The following is an 18,470-nucleotide window of genomic DNA, read 5'->3' on the forward strand; positions in this document are numbered from 1 at the left end:
CTGAGGAACCACTGCACTCAGAGCAGCTGAGGAACCACTGCACTCAGCAGCTGAGGAACCACTGCACTCAGAGCAGCTGAGGAACCACTGCACTCAGAGCAGCTGAGGAACCACTGCACTCAGAGCAGCTGAGGAACCACTGTACTCAGAGCAGCTGAGGAACCACTGTACTCAGAGCAGCAGGATTTCAGGATCCCAGAGGAAGCCTAAGTCTCAGGAGCTCTTCCACCCAGGAGCTCAGGAACATAGGATCACAGAGACATCTGGACTCAGAGGAATTCTGACACAAGCAAGATAACTGGAAAGACAGTCTCTCCAGTCAGATACAGTGAGTGCAGGTAGCACTAGAGTTAACCAGATGGTGAAAGGCAAGCACAAGAATATAAGCAACAGAAACCAAAGTTACCTGGCATCATCAGAACCCAGTTCTCCTACCATAGCAAATCCTGAACAACCCATCACAGGATTCAGAATTAAAATCACTTCTCATGATGATGATAGAGGTCTTTAAGAAGAACATAAATAGCTCCCTTAAAGAAATACAGGAGAGCCGGGTGGTGGTGGCGCACACCTTTATTTCCCAGCACTTGGGAGGCAGAGGCAGGTGGATTTCTGAGTTGGAGGCCAGCCTGGTCTACAGAGTGAGTTCCAGGACAGCCAGGACTACACAGAGAAACCCTGTCTCGAAAAACCAAAAAAAAAAAAAAAAAAAATTACAAGAAAACACAACCATTAAACAGGTGAAGGAATTAAAACAAAAGCATCCAGGATCTGAAAATGGAAGTAGAAACAATAAAGAAATCTCAAAGGAAGACTACTCTGGAGATAGAAAAGCTAGGAAAGAAATCAGGAGTCATAGATGCAACCATCACCAACAGAATACAAGAGATAGAATAGAGAATCTCAGGTGCAGAAGATACCATGGAAAACATTGACATAACTGTCAAAGAAAATGCAAAATGCAAAATGCTCCTAACCCAAAACATCTACGAAATCCAGGACACAATGAGAAGACCAAATCTAAGGATAATAGGTATAGATGAGAGTGAAGATTCCCAACTTAAAGGGCCAGTAAACATCTTCAACAAAATTATAGAGGAAAATTTTCCTAACCTAAAGAAAGAGATGGTCATGAACATACAAGAAGCCTACAGAATTCCAAATAGACTAGACCAGAAAAAAATTCCTCCTGTCACATAATAATCAAAACATCAAATGCACAAAACAAAGAAAAATACTAGAAGCAGTAAGGGAAAAAGGTCAAGTAACATATAAAGGCAGATCTATAAGAATTACACCAGACTATTAAAGCCAGAAGATCCTGGAGTGATATCATACAGACCCTAAGAGAACACAAATACCAGCCCAGACTACTATACCCAGCAAAACTCTCAATCACTAGAGATGGAGAAACCAAGATATACCATGACAAAACCAAAATTACATAATATCTTCCCACAAATCCAGCCCTACAAAGGAAAATAGATGAAAAACTCCAACACAAGGAGAGACTACAACATAGAAAAAGCAAGAAAGTAATCTTCCAATAAACCCAAAAGAAGATAGCTACATAAACATAATTACACCTCTAATAACTAAAATAACAGGAAGAAACAATCACTTTTCCTTAATATCTCTTAACATCAATGGGCTCAATTCTCCAATAAAAAGATGTAGACTAACAGACTGGATACGTAAACAGGACCCAGAATTTTGCTGCATACAGGAAACACACCTCAATGACAAAGACAGACACTACCTCAGAGTAAAGGGATGGATAACAATTTTCCAAGCAAATGGTACCAAGAAACAAGCTGGAGTAGCCATTCTAATTTCAAATAAAATCGACTTTCAACCAAGAGTTATCAAAAAAGATAAGGAAGAACACTTCATACTCACCAAAGAAAAATCTACCAAGATGAACTCTCAATTCTGAACATCTATGCTCCAAATGCAAGGACACTCAGATTCATAAAAGAAACTTTACTAAAACTCAAAGCACACATTGCACCTCACACAATAATAGTGGGGGATTTTAACACCCCACTCTCAGCAATGGACAGATCATGGAAACAGAAACTAAACAGAGACACTGTGGAATTAACAGAAGTTATGAACCAAATGGATATGACAGGTATCTATAGAACATTTCCTCCTAAAACAAAAGAGTATATTTTTTTCTCAGCACCTCGTGGTACTTCTCCAAAATAGACCATATAATTGGTTCACAAAGCAGGCCTCAACAGATACAAAAATTTTGAAATAATCCCTTGGATCCTATCAGATCACCATGGACTAAGGCTGGTCTTCAATAATAACAAAAACTATGGAAAGCCCACATACATGTGGAAACTGAACAACGCTCTACTCAATGATAACTTGGTCAAGGAAGAAATAAAGAAAGAAATTAAAGACTTTTTAGAATTTAATGAAAGTGAAGGTTCATCATACCAAAACTTATGGGACTCCATGAAAACAGTGCTAAGGGGAAAACTCATAGCTTTAAATGCCTACAAAAAGAAACTGGAGAGAGCACACACTAGCAACTTGACAACACACCTAAAAGCTCTAGAACAAAAAGAAGCAAATACACCCAAGAGGAGTAGATGGCAGGAAATAATCAAACTCAGGGCTGAAATCAACCAAGTAAAAACAAAAAGAACTATACAAAGTATCAACAAAACCAGGAGCTGGTTCTTTGAGAAAATCAACAAGATAGATAAACCCTTAGCCAGACTAACCAGAGGGCACAGAGACAGTATCCAAATTAACAAAATCAGAACTGAAAAAAGAGACATAACAACAGAAACTGAGGAAATTAAAAAAAACATCAGATCCTAATAAAAAAAAACTGATATTCAACAAAACTGGAAAATCAGGATGAAATGGACAACTTCCTAGACAGATACCAGGTACCAAAGTTAAATCAGCAGCAGACAAACCATCTAAACAGTCCCATAACCCCTAAGGAAATAGCAGCAGTCATTAAAAGTCTCTCCACCAGAAAAAGTCCAGGACCTGTGGAAAGCCGCGGCTTGCGCTGACAGCATTCGCCATTACAAGATGGCGCTGGCATCCGGTGCTCCTCCAAGTAAACAAGTAAACCGCACATGTGCTATGGTAAAAGCGCGCCAAATCACGGCCCATCCCGCAGCGTAATTTGCGTTCTTGAGCAAGCAGCCAATCAGACATGAACACGCCGCTCCAGGGGTATATAAGCAGTGCCTTTTCGGGGCTGGGGTCTTCCTCCTTTCATTAACAATAAACGCTTGCTGCAGAAGGATCCTGGTGTCCCCGTGCGTCTTGCTGGCAAGACGATTGCGAGGGTCACAAGGACCAGATGGTTTTAGTGCAGAATTCTATCAGACCTTCAAAGAAGACCAAATACCAATTCTCTTCAAACTATTCCACAAAACAGAAACAGAAGGAACACTACCCAATTCGTTCTATGAAGCCACAATCATGCTCATACCTAAACCTCACAAAGACCCAACAATGAAAGAGAACTTCAGACCAATCTCCCTTAAGAATATCGATTCAAAAATACTCAATAAAATTCTGGCAAACTGAATCCAAGAACACATCAAAACAATCATCCATCATGATCAAGTAGGCTTTATCCCAGGAATGCAGGGATGGTTCAATATACAGAAATCCATCAATGTAATCCACTATATAAACAAACTCAAAGAAAAAACCACATGATCATCTCACTAGATGCTGAGAAAGCATTTGACAAAATTCAACATCCCTTTATCGTAAAAGTCTTGGAAAGATCAGGAATTCAAGGCCCATACCTAAATACAGTAAAAGCAATATACAGCAAACATCAAACTAAATGGAGAGAAACTTGAAACAATCCCACTAAAATCAGGGACTAAACAAGGCTGCCCACTCTCTCCCTACCTACGCAATATAGTACTGGAAGTCCTAGCTAGAGCAATTAGACAACAAAAAGAAGTCAAAAGGTTACAAATAGGAAAGGAAAAAGTCAAAATCTCACTATTTGCAGATGATATGATAGTATACTTAAGTGACTCCAAAACTTCTACCAGAGAACTCCTAAACCTGATAAACAACTTCAGCAAAGTGGCTGGATATAAAATTAACTCAAACAAATCAGTAGCCTTTCTCTACCAGAAAGATAAACAGGCTGAGAAAGAAATTAGGGAAATGATACCCTTCACAATAGTCACAAATAATATAAAATACCTTAGTGTGAATCTAACCAAGCAAGTGAAAGATTTGTATGACAAGAAGTTCAAGTCTCTGAAGAAAGAAATCGAAGATCTCAGAAGATGGATAGATCTCCCATGCTCATGGATTGGCCGGATTAATATAGTAAAAATGGCCATCTTGCCAAAAACAATCTACAGATTCAATACAATCCCCATTAAAATCCCAACTCAATTCTTCACAGAGTTAGAAAGAGAAATTCTCAAATTCATTTGGAATAACAAAAAACCCAGGATAGCGAAAACTATTCTCAACAATAAAAGAACTTCTGGAGGAATCACCATCCCTGACCTCAAGCTATACTACAGAGCAATAGTAATAAAAACTGCATGGTATTGGTACAGAGACAGGCAGGAAGATCAATGGAATAGAATTGAAGACCCAGAAATGAACACACACTCCTATGGTCACTTGATCTTTGACAACGGAGCTAAAACTGTCCAGTGGAAAAAGGACAGCATTTTCAACAAATGGTTCAACTGGAGGACAACATGTAGAAGAATGAAAACTGATCCATTCTTATCTCCTTGTACAAAGCTCAAGTCCAAGTGGATAAAGGATCTTCACATAAAATCAAATACACTGAAACTAATAGAAGAGAAGGTGGGGAAGGACTTTGAATACTTGGGCACAGGGGAAAAGTTCCTGAACACCAATGGCATATACTCTAAGATCAAGAATTAACAAATAGGACCTCATAAAATTACAAAGTGTCTGGAAGGCAAAGGACACTGTCAATAGGACAAAACGACAACCAACAGATTGGGAAAAGATCTTTACCAATCCCACATCCAATAGAGGACTAATATCCAATATATACAAAGAACTCAAAAAAATTAGACTCCAGACAACCAAATAACCCTATTAAAAAATGGGGTACAAGCCAGGCGGTGTTGTTGCACGCCTTTAATCCTACCACTTGGGAGGCAGAGGAAGGCAGATTTCTGAGTTCGAGGCCATCCTGGTCTACAGAGTGAGTTCCAGGACAGCCGGGACTATACAGAGAAACCCTGTCTCGAAAACACACACACACAAATGGGGTACAGAGCTAAACAAAGAATTCTCAACTGAAGAAACTTGAATGGCCGAGAAGCACCTAAAGAAATGTTCAGCATCCTTAGTCATCAGGGAAATACAAATCAAAACAACCCTGAGATTCCACCTCACACCAGTCAGAGTGGCTAAGATCAAAAACTCAGGTGATAGCAGATGCTGGCAAGGATGTGGAGAAAGAGGAACACTCCCCCATTGTTGGTGGGATTGCAAGATGGTGCAACCACTCTGGAATCAGTCTGGTGGTTCCTCAGAAAATTGAACATAGCATTACCTGAGGACCCAGCTATACCACTCCTGGGCATATACCCAGAAGAAGCTCCAACATATAACAAGGAAATATGCTCCACTATGTTCATAGCAGCCTTATTTATAATAGCCAGAAGCTGGAAAGAACCCAGATGTCCTTCAACAGAGGAATAGATACAAAAAATGTGGTACATTTACACAATGGGGTATTACTCAGCTATTAAAAACAATGAATTCATGAAATTCTTAGGTAAATGTATGGAACTAGAAAATATCCTGAGTGAGGTAACCCAATCACAAAAGAACACACATGGTATTCACTCACTAGTAATTGGATATTAGCTCCAATATAGAAGCTCGAAATACCTAAGATTCTACTCACAGACCACTGAAGCTCATGAAGAAGGAAGACCAAGTGTGGGTGCTTTGGTCCTTCTTAAAAGGAGTAACAAGCTGGGCAGTGGTGGTGCACACCTTTGATCCCAGCACTTGGGAGGCAGAGGCAGGTGGATTTCTGAGTTCAAGGATACCCTGGTCTACAGAGTGAGTTCCAGGGCAGCCGGGGATACATAGAGAAACCCTGTCTCGAAAAACCAAAAAAAAAAAAAAAAAACCTGAACGAGGGGCCATCTGGAGACCATTCCACCTGGGTATCCATCCCATGTGCAGTCACCAAAGGTAGACTCTGATGTGAATGCCAGGAAGTGCATGCTGACAGGAGCCTGACATAGCTGTCTCCTTAGAGGTCTGCCAGAGCCTGACATATACAGAGGTGGATGCTCACAGCTAACCATTGAACTGATCATGGGGTTCCCAATGGAGGAGTTAGAGAGAAAACTGAAGGAGCTGAAAGGGTTTGCAGGCCCCATGAGGAGAGCAACAACCAACCAGAGCTCCCAGAGCCTAAACCACCAGCCTGGGAGCACTTAGGAAGAGGCCCATGGCTCCAGCTGCATATGTAGGGGAGGATGGCCTTGTAGGGCATAGGTGGGAGAGGAGGTCCTTGGTCCCATGAAGGCTGGACACCGAGTGTGTGGGAATTCGAGGGTGGGTAGGTGGGAGTGGGGGGTAGGTAGGGGCACATCCTCATAGAAGCAGGAGGAGGGGGGATGGGATAAGAGGTTCCTGGGCGGGGGAGGGGGGAATGGGGTAAGAGGATAACATCTGAAATGTAAATAAAATATCCAATAAAAAAAGAAATTAGTTTTTTTAAAAAAGGGAGCCCTGCATTTGTGTAAGGATAGCCTCCCTCAGAATAAAGACTACCGGAGTTTGTCTGAGTCACGGTTCCATTGCTGTGAAGAGACACTATGTCCAACTTATAGAACAAAGCATTTCACTGGAGGCTTGCTTACAGATTCAGAGGGTGAGTTCAGGACCATCATGATGTAGAACATGGCAGCAAGCAGGCAACCATGATGCTGGAGCCCGATCCATGAGTTCTAGAAGGAGGGAGGCTGGGTCTGGCATGGACTTTTGAAACCGCCAAACCCTTCCTCCAGTGACATCATCCTCCACCAAGGCCACACCTCCTAATTCTTCCCAAACAGTTCCACCAACTGGGGACCAAACATTCAAATATATGTGCCTATGAGGGCTGTTATCATTCAGAGCACCCCATTGTCACTCCCAACTTATATGTCGTCTTCTTAACCTTATATGTAGTCAAGAACCCACTTCACCATGCTACCACCACCACAAACAAACTGTTGCTCAAATAAAAATCAGGGACAAAATTTTGAAATGATCCCAGTAGATTTTTTTTTTTTAATACAGCTAGCTGCCTGGTACCTGGCAGTTCAGAAGAGGGCACTGGATCCTCTGGGACTGGATGGTTGGGAACCGCCACGTGGGTGCTGGGAGCTCAACCTGGGTCCTCTGCAAAAGCAAGTGCTCTTAACCACTGAGCCAACGTTCTGCACCTATCACTTTCAATTGTGGCCAGTGCTTGCAATTCATACCCTTCCTCCTTGCTGTGTTCCCCTCTTCCTCCTCCAACCTTTAGTTCAAGAACCTTGGCCCATATTGGGCTCTGAATTCCCAAGGCAAGCGGGGAGTCAGGCACGTGACAGATATACAATAACCGCTTACTGAACAAAATGGAATGGCAAGTTCTAAAGAACAATTGGAGTTTTGCCCCAAACACATTGTCTTTCTGGGAGAACAGGATGGACTCACAAGGTTAGAAGCGAACTGTACTTCAGCCAATCCCACCCATAATGTAAGAACCCTGCCCGCCTTCCTCTCCTGAGGCTTGTACTAGGCTCTCTTACCCACATTTCTTCTGTTATTCTCACCTTGACCCTCAGAGATCTTATTTTTGTTTACCAGAAGAAGTCAAAGAGTTTCCGATGATTTCAAGAGACTGATTTAGCCTTCACACTCTCTAGCCTTTCCTTCCCAAAGACAAAACCGCGATCTTGGCGGCCCGCCCCCTCCCCTCATGCCCCGCCCAGTAGCATCGCCCGGGACAGAACTTTGCTACTTTGCTACTAGTTGGAGTTCGCAGTCGTTGTCACTTCCGCGAACACCAAAGCCAAAACCGACAGTAGAGTAGGCAGAGCAAATAGGAACACACAAGCTGAGCCCATAGGCTCCGAGAGGCCCGCGGGCTCCGCCCACTGCCACATGCCCCGCCCCGGTGCCCTAGCAACAAATAAACAGTGTGAGGTTCTGCCGCTTTTGTGCGCTCGACAGCGGGCTGTCCGGGTGCCGCCCCGGGAGTGGGGTGAGCCGAGCCTTGCTTACCAGCACCTGCGCCTCCGCACACCGCGAAGGCGCCCAATTGGAGGTGCGGCCACGGCCGGGGCAGGCGGCAATTCGCCGGTGAGAGCGCTCGCGGAAGCTAGGGAAGCGGCAGGAACCGGGCGGGGGACTGCGATCCCGGGGAGGAGGAGGAGGAGGAGGGGGAGGGAATGTGGAGCCTGAATTTCGAGACTGGGGACTGGTGTCACGATCACCCTCTCAGCTGAGAAAGAAATGACTATGAAAATACCCATCTTAAAGAGGGAGGTTCGCAAGTGCTCGCCTTAACCCGGTAAGCCTTTGAGACCTAGGTCTTCTGTCATCCCCACGGGTACAGTTCAACCCAGTGTGTCGTAGGAGAGGGTAGTCTGATGGGCAGCAGCAGCAAATTCAGGCTGTGCCGGTTCTGTGATACTGGTTTTAGTCCCTTGGTTCTGTGGGGAAACTTTCACTCCTAGAAGATGCTCTGGCGTTTGGAAAATAGAGGAAGATCAGCAACGAGGTTTGGAGCCCCAAACTAAGTACACGCCAATGAGGGACTGTCCAGGCTACCCTGAGTCGTTTGGTGGAATTCTTTACATGAAATAGAGAAAGTAAGGTTGGCCCTGGGGGCCGGGGGGGAGGTGTCCACACTACATCTAACCCCACCCCACCCTAACCCTACGTCTGCCAGGATCCCTCCTGTTCTTCAGCTTGCATCCTGCAATTGGTGCCCTCCTTCCCAGCCTCATTTTTCTTTCTAGAATGGCTGTGGTTTTGTTGCCCCTTTCCGCAGTCCTCAGGAACTTGCCGCTCAGCACCCGTAGTAAAAGGGTATCAACTTCTGGCACAATTATGGTATTACCATCTCTGCTTAAGGAAAAGTATCCCCCAAACTAGACCCGAGTTGTTCTTGCACCTGCGCTATCTTGATTACTGATCTTTTTATCTCCTAGAGTAGAAATACCTCCTGCTTCCTCCTGTTCCTAGAGTACCCATAGCCCTTTGCACCACACTTGAGGTGCCTGCCTTGCTTTCTGTTTAGCCTACAGTTTGGAATGTGTTTAGTAAGCCTGTGGTTCTTCTGCTTTCTTTTGGAACTAAGTATAGTATTAAGTAAAAGTGCTGTCTGCTGACTTAAACTTCTAGACTTCTATATTACTGTTCTTTCTCCGGACCCAGGAAAGTGAAGAATAACTTAAAAAGTCCCGGAAACTAATGGCTTCTTTGTACTCTTTGTATAAATGTCCAGCTTCTTAGTTTACAGAGGCTGAAGGCCAACGCTGCTCTTCACTCGCTTTGCAGACTTGAGTCCCCCTCATTGTCCACCCCACCCCACCCTCACCCCTTTACTTGTGGACAGCCACTCTGACCTCGTTTGATCCCTTTTTCTTTGCTTAGCCTCTCCAACCTCAAAGCTCCTATTCGGGCTGTTTGTTCTCCCTACAAATTCTCTAACCTTTCAGCGTCCTCATCAGTCTTAGTATCTCTGCTTGTCCTAGCACAGTATGCCAAATGCTCCTGGTTCCCTTTTTTCCCAGCAGAGTTGTTTCTTCAATGTGTTTGTGATAAAAGGCTGGTGTCTTTTTTCCCTCACTGGAGTGTGAGCCTCCTGAGGACAGGACAGCAACCCAGATCTACTTTCTAGTAGATCTGTGCCTTGTACAGAGACAGGAACACAGCAGGTATTTGGAAATACCTGTTAAATGAATGAAAGGGGAATTTTGAAATTGAGGACAGCGGAAAGATGTGTTTGCCTTCTATGGCCTGCACCTGCTTTGCGTCTGTATTAATTGCTTCTCCGGTGGCTGTGACCAAACACCTGAAGCAACGGTTTAAGAGAAGGAGGGCTTATTCGGGGTCACACTCAAGTTTCAGTCCCTCGTGGTGGAGAAGACAGGGCTTATGGCAGCAGAGAGTCCAACAGTAGCTGTTCACACAGTGGCAGGTAGAAAGCAGAGAGGGTAGGGCCAGGTGAGACCTACCCCTAAAGACCTACTTCTGCTACCTACCTCCATCCCCTATAGTCTTCTCAAGGCCCTCTTGGGAATAAACAATTGACATGAACCTGTTAGGGACATTTCAGATTCAAACCAACACACCAACTGATTGTAATTCATCATTCATCCACGAAGTGTGCCAACTGTTTAGGCTAAGGTTGTCAGTGGTAAGCTTGCAAACCCTCTGGATTGTTATTGATTACTATTAATCACTATTAAGTAGTTGGAATGGTTTTAATATGAACTATCCCCCATAGACAGATATCTGAACCCTTGGTCCCCAGCTGGAGTGCTGCAGCTCTGAAGGAAGTCTGTTGCTGTTGGGGTGTTGGAAGGGGGAGGTTGCTCTGAGATTTCACAGCCTTCCTCCCACTTCACTCTCTGCTTCCTGCCGTGGCCACGCCTCCTCAGTAGGAAGTCTCCCTCTGTAAGGCGAAAGTAATCTGGTTCCCCCATAAATTGTTTTCGGTCATAGTGTTTTATCACAGCAAAAGAAAAGTAATCAATATAGTAGTTTTTAAAAAAAATGCCTAAGATGAGGAGCTAGAAAACGATGCTTCAGAGGCAAAGAGCTTCTGGGTAGTTTTCAGATAGGTTGACTGTGTGAAGTCTTGGAGCCAACACTAGCACGGAAAGACGCAGCTTATGTTCACCTGTTTGTTGATGTGTCTGGTCGGGTAGTAAATGGTTATATGATGACTCTAGGTATAGGAAAAAAGTTAACGCTGTGTCAGGGTGGTGTTCTTTATTTACTGGTAGTAGGAATTGAATCCATAGCCAGGCGGTGATGGCACACACCTTTAATCCCAGCACTTGGGAGGCAGAGGCAGGTGGATTTCTGAGTTCGAGGCCAGCCTGGTCTACAGAGTGAGTTCCAGGACAGCCAGGACTATACAGAGAAACCTTGTCTCGAAAAACAAAAAAAAAAAAAAAAAGAAAGAAAGAAAGAAAGAAAGAAAGAAAGAAATTGGATCCAGGCCTCTGCACATGCTGGGCGAGGGCTTTACTCCTGATCCACGGATTTGGGGCCCCCAGGAGCCTAGGGAGGTCTTTGTAAAGAAGTGATATTCATATAGAGTCAGAAGAAAGAGCTAAAACATGATTCCCCTTCAGTCATTTGAAAGCCTATATAAGGAAAGAAGGGACCCCGGGCACAGGAGGAACTTGGCAAGTTTGGGAAGTATAAAGAGACCAGCAGAGATGAAGTAGTCTTCCTTAGGGCATTTGTAAGGTTCTAAATTGTGTTCTGAGACCAAGGATAGAGCCCCAGAGTTGCACTGAGCCAACCAAAGGGTGGTCGCTGCTGAGATGGCTTAGTAGGTAAAGGTGCTCTCAGTGTGTTCTCCGTATAGGCTATAGCATTGTTAGCTTAGGGGAAGCCGTTTTTATTTATGTATGTATGTATTTATTTCTGACATAGACTCTCACTACGCAGCCGTAGCTGCCTTGGAACTCATTCCATAGACCAGGCTGGCCTTGAACTCACAGAGATCCACCTGCCTCCTCTGCCTCCTGAGTGCTGGGAGTGATTGGTATCACTCATTTAACTACTCTGAAATTCGTCTATGCCGTTATCATTTTCTCATGGCTCAAGCGTGCTCCATTCTTTGGCCACTCCACAACATGTTCACCCGTTGACTTGCTGATGAACACTTGTGAGAGCGCTTCTGCCTCGAGCTATGACGAATTAAGCTACTTTGAGAAGTTGTGTGCAAGTCTTTAAGTAGAAGATGCTTTCATTTCTCTGGGTAAATATTTTAAGAGTACAATGGCTAGGTCAAATGCTAGGGGTGTGTCTAACTTAAAAAGAAACTGCGAGGCTAGCTTCCAGATCGGCTCTGTTAGTTTCAGCCTCCACCAGCGGTGAATGAGAGTTCAAGTCCTCCATTTGCTCACCGTTACTCGATAAAGCTCGGCCATATATCGAGCTCTTAGACTCAAGTGTGTGTTGCATATCTTGTAGGTTTTGTATATGCCTGACGTCTAACAATGCTGAGTGTGTCTGTTCATGGGCTCATTTCCCACCTCTCCTTTTCAGGAAAGTATTCATTTGAATATTTTGCTGATTTTTATTGGATGGTTCTCTTAACTATTATGTTTCGGGCACTCTTTATTGGGGATGTGGGCCTTTATCATATGCTTTGGAAGTATTTTCTACCAGTCTCTGACTTAGCATTCATCTCTTAATACCTGTTGGTAAGCGGACATTTTACATTTTGACTTCGAGCTCAGCCACTTGTTCTTCATGACACGTTATGTGCTTTTCAGTTGCTATGATTGAATACCATGGCAAACCTTAGAGGAGGGAGGGTTTATTTTGGCTTCTACTTCCAAAGGAGATGAAGTCGTCATGCTGGAGAAGGCATGGCTAGGGGGGAGTGAACTCAGCCCAGGGTCAGGAAGAAGAGAACTTAGTGGCTCTGCTGTAGGACCTCAAAGTACACCACTTCGCCCTGCCCAGCCCCGCCCCGCTCAGCTTCGCTCCGCCCTGCCCCACCCCACAGTGAAACACTTGCTACAGCACGGCTCCCCCGCCTACAGGAGGAGGGGTCAGCATTTGTCCCAAACAGCCCCACCAGCGGCTGGGAACCAAGTGTTGAAACACAGACCTCCAGGGACATGTCATAGTCACCAGCTGTGGTTCTGATGTTATATCCAAGAAGAAATCTTCACCAAACTGAAGGCCATAGGTCTCCAAAGGTTTTGTAACTTGGGGTTTTATATTTAGGTCTATGATGAATTTTAAGGAGTTTGTTTGTTTGGTTGGTTGGTTGGTTGATGTGGTTCAAATACTAATTGGGATTCCTTGCTTTTGTGTTTTGTCAATAGACCTTCATTATTCCAGCACCACATACTACAGTGGTTCTCAGCCTTGCTAATGCTGTTCCCCTTTAATACAACTCCTCATGTTGTGGTGACTTCCCAACCATAAAATTATTTCCGTTGTTACTTCATAACTGTAATTTTGTTGCTGTTATTAATTGCAATATAAACATCTGTGTTCCAACGGTCTTAGGAGACCTCCAAAGGGGTTGCAACCCACAAGCCATGAACAGCTGCTCTAGAGAAACAGACAATCCTGACTCTGACATTTTTCCTGAAAATCAATTCCCTCATACATGTCTGCATCTATTTCTGGGCCCTCTTTTCTATTATTATTTTATGTAAACGAGGCATGTACACTTGCATGCCAGAAGAGAGCATCAGATTCCATTATAGATGGTTGTGAGCCGCGATATGGTTGCTGAGTATTGAACTCAGGACCTCTGGAAGGGCAGACAGTGCTCTTAACCGCTGAGCCATCTCTCCAGCCCTTATCTCCAGGCTCTTTATTCTGGTCCGTTGATCTGTTTATCTTGACCTCACTAGCACACTGTGTGATACAAGTTCTTACCTTTGAAGGTAGCTGCTGTTACCCTCCCAACCGTGCCCTTTTGCAAAGTCTTTTGAATTTCTAGATGAATTCTGGAAGTATCTATAAGAAGATAAGAACTTCAAATAAATATTAAAGCCTTTATCTTATGTCCTTTGCAATTCCATCTGAACTTTGGAATCAGCTTGCCAATTTCTAAGAATGTCAAATTTAGCTGAACATTATGGTACCCTTTCAATCCCAGAACTCAGGAGGCAGAGGTAGGTGGATCTCTGTGAGTTTGAGGCCAGCCTGGATTATATGGTGAGACCCCATCTTTAAAAGAAATAAACAAAACTAAAAATGTTTAACTGGAAAAAAAAAGTTAAACTGTTCTCAACCCATTGTAAAGATTAAGACCCTTGTGCATACACATACACACTCATTTTGTTCCAGTTTTTCCAGGTGAGCTATTAACCATTGACATTCAAGAAAGTATAAAATTATGAGAGCAAACATTCAAAATCTTAAAGGACTCACTCCAAATTGTGCATCCTGTACCCCGTGGAGAGACTTTCCCAGCAGAAGGCAGTCTTCTGGACTTCATAATATGTTTTTGTTTGTACTCTCTGTTTACAAGATTTATTACGTGTGTGTGCGTGTGTGTGTGTATGTGTGCACACACCACACACACACGCCCACATGCATATGTTTGCAGGTGTCTAGGTGTCCTCAGACTCTGGAAGGCTTGTCAGATTCTTTGGAGTTACAAGCAGTTGTGAACTTCAACCCCATGTGAATGCTGTGAACTGAACTTGATCCTCAGGATAAGCAGCATGTGCTCTTAGCCACTGAGCCATCTCTGCAGCCCCACCGCGCCAGCCCCACCACCTGTACTTACTCACTACATTACTTCTCATGTTTACCCCTGGATATAGTGTCTAGGAATAGACTACATTTCACCTGAGGGAAAACTATTTTACTATTTTAAACGCATTAACTGTTTTGTTTGTTTAACTTGAGACATTATGAGTGAAAATTTAAGAACAAGACATCTGTCTTATGTAAATATTTAGCTTTCGCTAAGCCTTGGTGATATGTACATTCTCCCTCTCTTCCCTTGCTAGAGGAGACAGGTTAGAGTTGTTCTCCCATCAATCATTTTCTGTACGGTGAGGTGGTCACAGGACATAAAGAAGTGCAGTTTGGTGTGCAACACTTGTAAAAAACAAACAACAAAAAAAACAACTTTGCAACAGTTTATTGCCGAAGCAGGGATGTCCCCACTCCCATTTCCCAGAGGTTTCTGACCTCTTCAGCTAGTCACAAAAATAGCGTGGGCTCTGAGCCTTCTGGATGTCACTTGGCACCTACCGAGTGACGTCGCTGAGCCCCTGCTATTTCATTTTGAAGATAGGGCTGATGCCTGCCCATCTTGAAGCACAGCTCTGCGGTGATGAAGATGATGGCAAGAATCACTTGCTCTCAGACCCGAGTCTCTCCTCTTGCATCTGCAGCTCCCTTAAATCTCACAACTGCTTATGTAGAGAGTGCATAACGAAGACCAAGATATGCATTTGTCTCCTGGCCGTAGAATTTGTTTTAAGTTTAACTTTTATTATGCAGCCTTCCAGAGAAATAATCAAGAATAATTTGGTAAAATAGCTTCCTGTAGGTCCACTCCTCGGGCTCAGAAAGCAGCAAAAGTGTACCAGGTCTGTGGCTTCTGTTCTTCAGCAGGGTGTGGAGAAGACAGCCATGTTGGAAAGCACATCTCTAGTCTTTGATTCTGTCTCTACAGTTTTAGTGTGCATCTCTGAGACATGTGTACACCCAATGCCATGTCTTTTGCAGCTTATGCAAATCAGAATGCAACAAAGCACCACAGAAGAAAGGGCCATGGGGTCTCTTTAAACAAGAGCTGCTTAGCAAGCAGTTGTCACAGATGATGCCATCTGATGCTTCCTGCTCCGGGCAAGCATTTTTTCAATGATATGTAATATTTATATGTATTTGTGGGATGCAATACAGTAATGTGATATGCATAGACATCAAATGGGACCGGCCTTTTTTTTTCTCCAACACTAACCAACTCTGTGTGTTGGGAACCTTCAGACTCACAGTTATCTTGAACATGTAAATGTATTTGTTGTGGCAGGTTTGTGTCCCCCTTCCTCTTTTAGGTTTTTATTCCCCCTTTAAAGTCACTAAGAATGCCTTTAATCCCAGCACTTGGGAGGCAGAGGCAGGTGAATTTCTGAGTTCGAGGCCAGCCTGGTCTACAGAGTGAGTTCCAGGACAGCCGGAGCTACACAGAGAAACCCTGTCTCGAAAAACAAAACAAAAAACAAAACAAAGGGCTGGAGAGATGGCTCAGTGGTTAAGAGAACTGACTGCACTTCCAGAGGTCCTGAGTTCAAATCCCAGCAACCACATGGTGGCTCACAACCATCTGTAATGAGATCTGATGCCCTCTTCTGGTGTGTCTGAAGACAGCTACAGTGTATTCAAATATAATAAATAAATAAATCTTTAAAAAAAAACAAAAAACAAAAAAAACAAAACCAAAAAACCAAAGTCACTAAGAACGTGTGGAAAACTGCTTCCAGGTGGACCTTGATGGTACATGCCTTTGATCCCAGCACTTGGGAGACAGAGTCAGACAAATCTGTGAGTTCAAGGACAGCCAGGCAGGTCTACATGGTGAGATCTAGTATCAGAGAGGGGGGAGGGGGGGAGAGAAAGGGAAAAAGTTACATCAAGGTGATAGAAAGTAATTTTCTTTCCGTGTTTGTGCTTGTCTTTGAAAGGCAGGTAAAGGGAAGAAAGGAAAAGGCCGGTCCAAGACCTCCGGGAAGAAGCAGAAGCAGAAGAAGCCGGAAGCAGACATCCTCAGCCCCGCCGCCATGCTGAACCTCTACTACATTGCCCACAATGTGGCCGACTGCCTGTACCTTCGAGGCTTCCCTTGGCCAGGCGCTCCCAAAGGGAAAAAGGGAAAAAAATAAGACTTAGGTGATAGAATTCAAAGCATGCCTTGGTCTCAAAGAACAGAAAGTAGGAGAAAGCATTTAGGATAACTCAAAAGACTGCGGGCAAACGGGCTCTAAAAGACAAGTAGAAACATGTAGCCACTGTGCTTTTCTGTGGTAAATAATGACAAATGCATTTTTATTTCCACAGCTAAGCCAGGCAACTAGGTAAGCCATTTTGGTTTTTCAGAAGTAATCAGAAAAATCAAACCCAAGTAGTTCATAAAGGCTACCCTGGCATTGGTAGTAATTTTTTTAAATATTATAATCAATTCTAGACTGAATTAAACCTTGTTCTTAGACGGCAGCTCTAGTTTGCATGAGTCGTTTTCTTCTGTGAGGGGTTGGCTCAGAGAAGACCAGGCAGAAAGCTCAGGCCTAACTTGTAAACACATTTTCTGCTGTAGTTTGGTTTGGGTTTTCTTTTTTTGTTTTCTTTTTCAACACTGGAGATGAGCCTGGGGCCTCTGCTCAGGAAGAGCTCTGCCATTAAATTACTCCTAGACACACACACTTTTTTTTTTTTTTTTTGTTAACAAAATGGAAAATAAATAACTTGTTTTTGTATTCTGAGTAGCAGTCTTTCTCTAATTCAAATTAACCACAGACTCCAGTGGGGATTAAAATCACTGTGAGCACTCTAATCTTGCCAGGTATGCAAACACATGATAAAGAAAAGCTGGGGCCAGGAAAATGGTTCTAGATGTAGTAACACACACACACACTTGTGTGGTGGATGAAAGAAGGGGAGCAAATCAAGTAAGTTAGCTTTCAGTTGTTGTGACAGAGGGACCGAGGAAACCAGTTTAAAAGAGGAGGACTCCTTGTCACTCACAGTTTGAGAGGCTGGCCCCATTATTTGGGGAATGAGACACAGCAGAATCAGAATACAATGGTAATGAGAACACAGGGCAGAAGCCCCAAACTGTGGCCAGGGAGGAAAAGAAAGGCTGTGAGGGGTCATGGAAGACACTTAACTTCCTTCATTCCTTGCCTGAAGTGCGGCTCCCACTGTGAACCTTAGCTAGCCTGGAACTCACAGTGTAGACCAGACAAGCCTAGAACTCAGAGCTCCGCCTACGTCTGCCTCCCAAGGCATGCATGCGACTAAGACACACTTTTTAAAGCATCCTCAGGTGACCACCTTCCCCCAAGCAGACCCTGCTGCCTACAGTTTCCATCAACCTCCCCGTCCAGCTGAGTCCATTGTCAGTGTGGATTAATCTGCTTGTACGATTATGGTCCTAACGGTCCAGTCATCTCTGAATAGTGATTCGCCACAGCTAAACCTTCAATACATGAATCAACATCCCAGACTTAACCACAGTGCCCTGTCCTTAGTCCCCAAAGATGCATGCTCATTACACAATGTAAAAGACATTCAAGAATCCTCAAATTCTCAAAGGTTCCAGGACTGCACAAAGGTCTAAATCCAAAGTCTCCCGAGACTCGAGCCCTTAGCTCTGAGCCCCTGTAAAAATGTGAGAAACAAGTTACAGATTTCCAAAGGCCTTGACACACCAACTGTGACACTTGGAAGGGGGCAGTTTCATGTAGAGATGGTATCCCTGATTGCAGTACTCCTTACCCGCCTCCTGCTCTGCCTTCCTGGCCCCCACTGCTTCCCCCAGCCCACCTCTCTTGATGCCCGTAGCGTTTGCTCCATTCATAGTCTCCATGCTCAGAGCTAGTTCACTGAGGCAAGCACCACGCTAAAACAGATACAGTCCACTCTGAGTCACTTAAGTTGGACTACATACTGCCTTGTGAGGTTTATGAAAGTTTGCCAAAAAAATAGCTGCAGCCCAGGACAATCGTCAGAGG

The 18,470-nt window shown here is 44.0% G+C and overlaps 1 protein-coding gene across 1 annotated transcript; it reads left to right on the plus strand.

Moving 5' to 3' along the window:
• Positions 1-8,166: 8,166 nt before the first annotated feature.
• On the plus strand, positions 8,167-17,152 carry Smkr1 (small lysine rich protein 1). Its single transcript, XM_028762596.1, has 2 exons — positions 8,167-8,364; positions 16,425-17,152. Exons 1-2 carry the CDS (start codon positions 8,167-8,169, stop codon positions 16,620-16,622), a joined length of 396 nt encoding a protein of 131 aa, XP_028618429.1. The 3' UTR covers positions 16,623-17,152.
• The last annotated feature ends 1,318 nt before the right edge of the window (positions 17,153-18,470 follow it).

The sequence above is a fragment of the Grammomys surdaster genome, unplaced genomic scaffold (genome assembly GCF_004785775.1).
Source record: "Grammomys surdaster isolate TR1022 unplaced genomic scaffold, NIH_TR_1.0 134, whole genome shotgun sequence".
Classification (NCBI taxonomy): domain Eukaryota; kingdom Metazoa; phylum Chordata; class Mammalia; order Rodentia; family Muridae; genus Grammomys; species Grammomys surdaster.

What these genes read in the sequence shown, in the direction of transcription:
- Smkr1 (XM_028762596.1), top strand. Translation starts at nt 8,167, where the DNA reads ATGCCCCGCCCCGGTGCCCTAGCAACAAATAAACAGTGTGAGGTTCTG. An exon ending in GGGCAGGCGGCAATTCGCCG is followed by an intron (nt 8,365 to 16,424) that starts GTGAGAGCGCTC and finishes TGTCTTTGAAAG; the next exon opens with GCAGGTAAAGGGAAGAAAGG.